The 2720-nt window shown below is 40.6% G+C and overlaps 1 protein-coding gene across 2 annotated transcripts in view; it reads right to left on the reverse strand.

Moving 5' to 3' along the window:
- Positions 1-690: 690 nt before the first annotated feature.
- tbx3a (T-box transcription factor 3a) overlaps positions 691-2720 on the reverse strand; it is a 7861-nt gene continuing 5831 nt past the window's right edge. For both annotated transcript variants that reach the window (XM_017460723.3, XM_017460724.3), the window contains exons 6-7: positions 2400-2720; positions 691-1598 (exon numbers count right to left, since the gene is read on the reverse strand). The exon at positions 2400-2720 is cut by the window's right edge and continues 320 nt beyond it. In XM_017460723.3, the coding sequence (XP_017316212.1) occupies positions 1176-1598; positions 2400-2720 (744 nt within the window). In that variant the 3' untranslated portion in view covers positions 691-1175. The remainder of the gene's footprint in view (positions 1599-2399) is intronic.

The raw sequence follows: 2720 nt of genomic DNA on the forward strand, positions 1-2720 counted from the left end.
AGATCTTTTGAGGGGCTCATTACAGTCCATAGTCAGAGGGACGTCAATGTGAATGTCATAAGCAAAGAAAATATTTCACAAACGATTTTTTTACACAGTATTTCAACAATAAATTAATAACAGATCCCCTATGAAGAAACCAACTCCATCATATTTACACGCAATATTCATATGAAATAATTACATAAATACTTTGTAGCTACAGTATATGTCACTATTTACATAGTCATTAGAACCGCATCCGTCAGTAAGCGTCCCCATTTCCCGAATTCATATTAACGCTGGATTGTTTTTGTGTACCGCGGGGTAAGCTACAATATCAGATGGTTTGATTCATTTAGGGTATAACCCATTTATTTATATACATGTGGCTGTTGAGTTTGATTGGTTAATTGCAAATTCAGAACTTTTGGTTACAGTCGTCGTCCCCTCGCCCCCCCCCCCCCCCCCCCCCCCATCTGTTTGCTGAATGATTTAGGGTACATCAGTCTACACATGAGATGAAAGTAAACCCGTTACGTAATATTGCACGCACTGCTTCGTGATTTTTCATGTTGGATGTTGGTGTGTGTATTTGGTAACCAAAAAAAACAACAACAAAACAAAACAAAAAAAACATGCAGAGCGCCTGCTTTCATCTGGCAGTAACGACAGGCTTCAAATAATAGACTATATAATAACTAATTTAAAAAAAAAACCACAGCAGTCTTTTTTTATTAGATAAAGAGATATCCAATAAACTAAGAATCTATTAAGAGTGCATATTAAAATGAATCTATTGACAACCCCCAGCAACTTGACATAAAACGTCGAGAGGACAGCAGCAGCTTATTCGACTTGTGACATATTCCTTGCCAAGCTGTTCATTTCCAATACTTCTACGGTACTCTATTCAAAACATCAGGAGAAAAAAAAGATTGTTTTAATTTAACAAGACGAGGACACAACTAAGTTATTTTTTTTATTTTCTTTTACCAAAGTGCATTTTTAAATCGAACTTTTTTCATTGTTATTTTTATCTATAGGTCCGCAGCCTATGTAAACCCGCTTTCGCTAGAAGGGCGTCGTTGTCGTACATGATCCGTATCGTCAATGTCCTTTAATGATTCCCAATGCAGATCATGTATTATTATTATTATTACTACTAATAATAATTATAATTATAATTATTAATATTATGGAGAGACGCTTCGCGCTCTGTCCTGCTTTGAATCGAGTCCGCTCACGAGGCGCTGGATGCTCTGCAAGTCGTTGTTTGAATCTTTATCTGAGCCCGTTTTTGGCGAAAGAGACACGGAGCCGGATGATATGGTCGAGGAACGGCTGGTCACCTCCGACGTGGAGTCCAAAGTTGCAGATACGGGACTGGAAGCCATGACGTCCCCCTTCAGGTCGATGGGAGGAATGGCGGTTGTGAGCAAAGTGCTGTCCGGGACACTCGGTAATGAATAAGGGCTGTACCGGAGCCGCGGGCGTACGGCGTTAAGGAACGGGTGGCGATGGACTGAGGAGGTGGCTGCGGAAGAAGCTGCAGCTGCTGCTGCCATGTAAGTATAGGGATATGGGAAAAGTCCTCCAAAGGGAGACATCGCCAATCCCTGTATAGAGAATGAAGAAAGAAAGAAAGTTCTATAAAAAAAAAAACAATCAAGAAAAGTCCACTTCATTTCTACACGAGGAAGCAGCCCCAAAAGGATACACTGATATATTTTTACTGAAGTAGGTTACTGAACTGATTTAACTTTGAAGGCCCCCCCCCAAAAAAAAAACCACACACACACACACACACACACACACACACACACACACACACACACACACACACACACACACACACACAAATACACACATACACCAAAAATAGGATTAAAAAAAGTTGACATTCCTTTGGCATACGACAAAATACTCAAATTTATTGAGAAAAAAATATCACGGTCCAAATCGACCTTCAAAATTATCCCACAATTATGATTTTTCCCCCAAGCAAAAACAAACACTCCCTCTTCCAAAAACGTTAATCTAACACAACACATTTCCCTCAAAATTTTGAAATTTTTTTCACATGGGCTTGAAAATATGTAATGACCAAGAATTTTTTTTTTTTTTTTTTTAAATAAAGTATTATAAAAAAAATTAACCCAGTCATAAATTAGCTAAACATACAGGTTTAATGAAACAGTCAAAGTGCTATCTGTTTTTATAGACCATAGTAGCGTAAGCATTTACTCATGATTTATGATCTAGGTGGAAAACACTGTTGAACAAGTACCGCCACACCTTGACCTATCAAAGTTAACGACAAAAATCACACAAGCTAGCTATCTGCGTATAAACACTACAAGCACAAAAGCGTCTAATAAAAAAAGCTGAAAGAGTAGTCACGACAAGACTATATTTACCTGAGATGCCAGGACGTGTTGCTGCAGATGAAAAGGCACTCCCGGCGCTCCAGCCAGACTTTGCGACGGTGACGCCATGCTGGTCGTGTCCATGCTGGTCACTCCTCCGGAGGACACGGCTGCCAATAGTGGCCCCATCCCGGCGGCCATATTGGAAAACGCACCTCCCAAATTGAATTGACTGGGATGCAAGAGGAAAGGATGGGCGCTTCCCAGATGATTGAAAAATTGCTGCCCGGCCAAACCGGGCGGAAATCCGAAACTGTGCAAGTGGCTCTGGTGCAGATGCGCGCCGGCGTCTGTCTGAACAGTCAGTGGTGT

Source organism: Ictalurus punctatus, chromosome 28 (assembly GCF_001660625.3).
Source record: "Ictalurus punctatus breed USDA103 chromosome 28, Coco_2.0, whole genome shotgun sequence".
NCBI classification, from domain to species: Eukaryota; Metazoa; Chordata; class Actinopteri; order Siluriformes; family Ictaluridae; genus Ictalurus; species Ictalurus punctatus.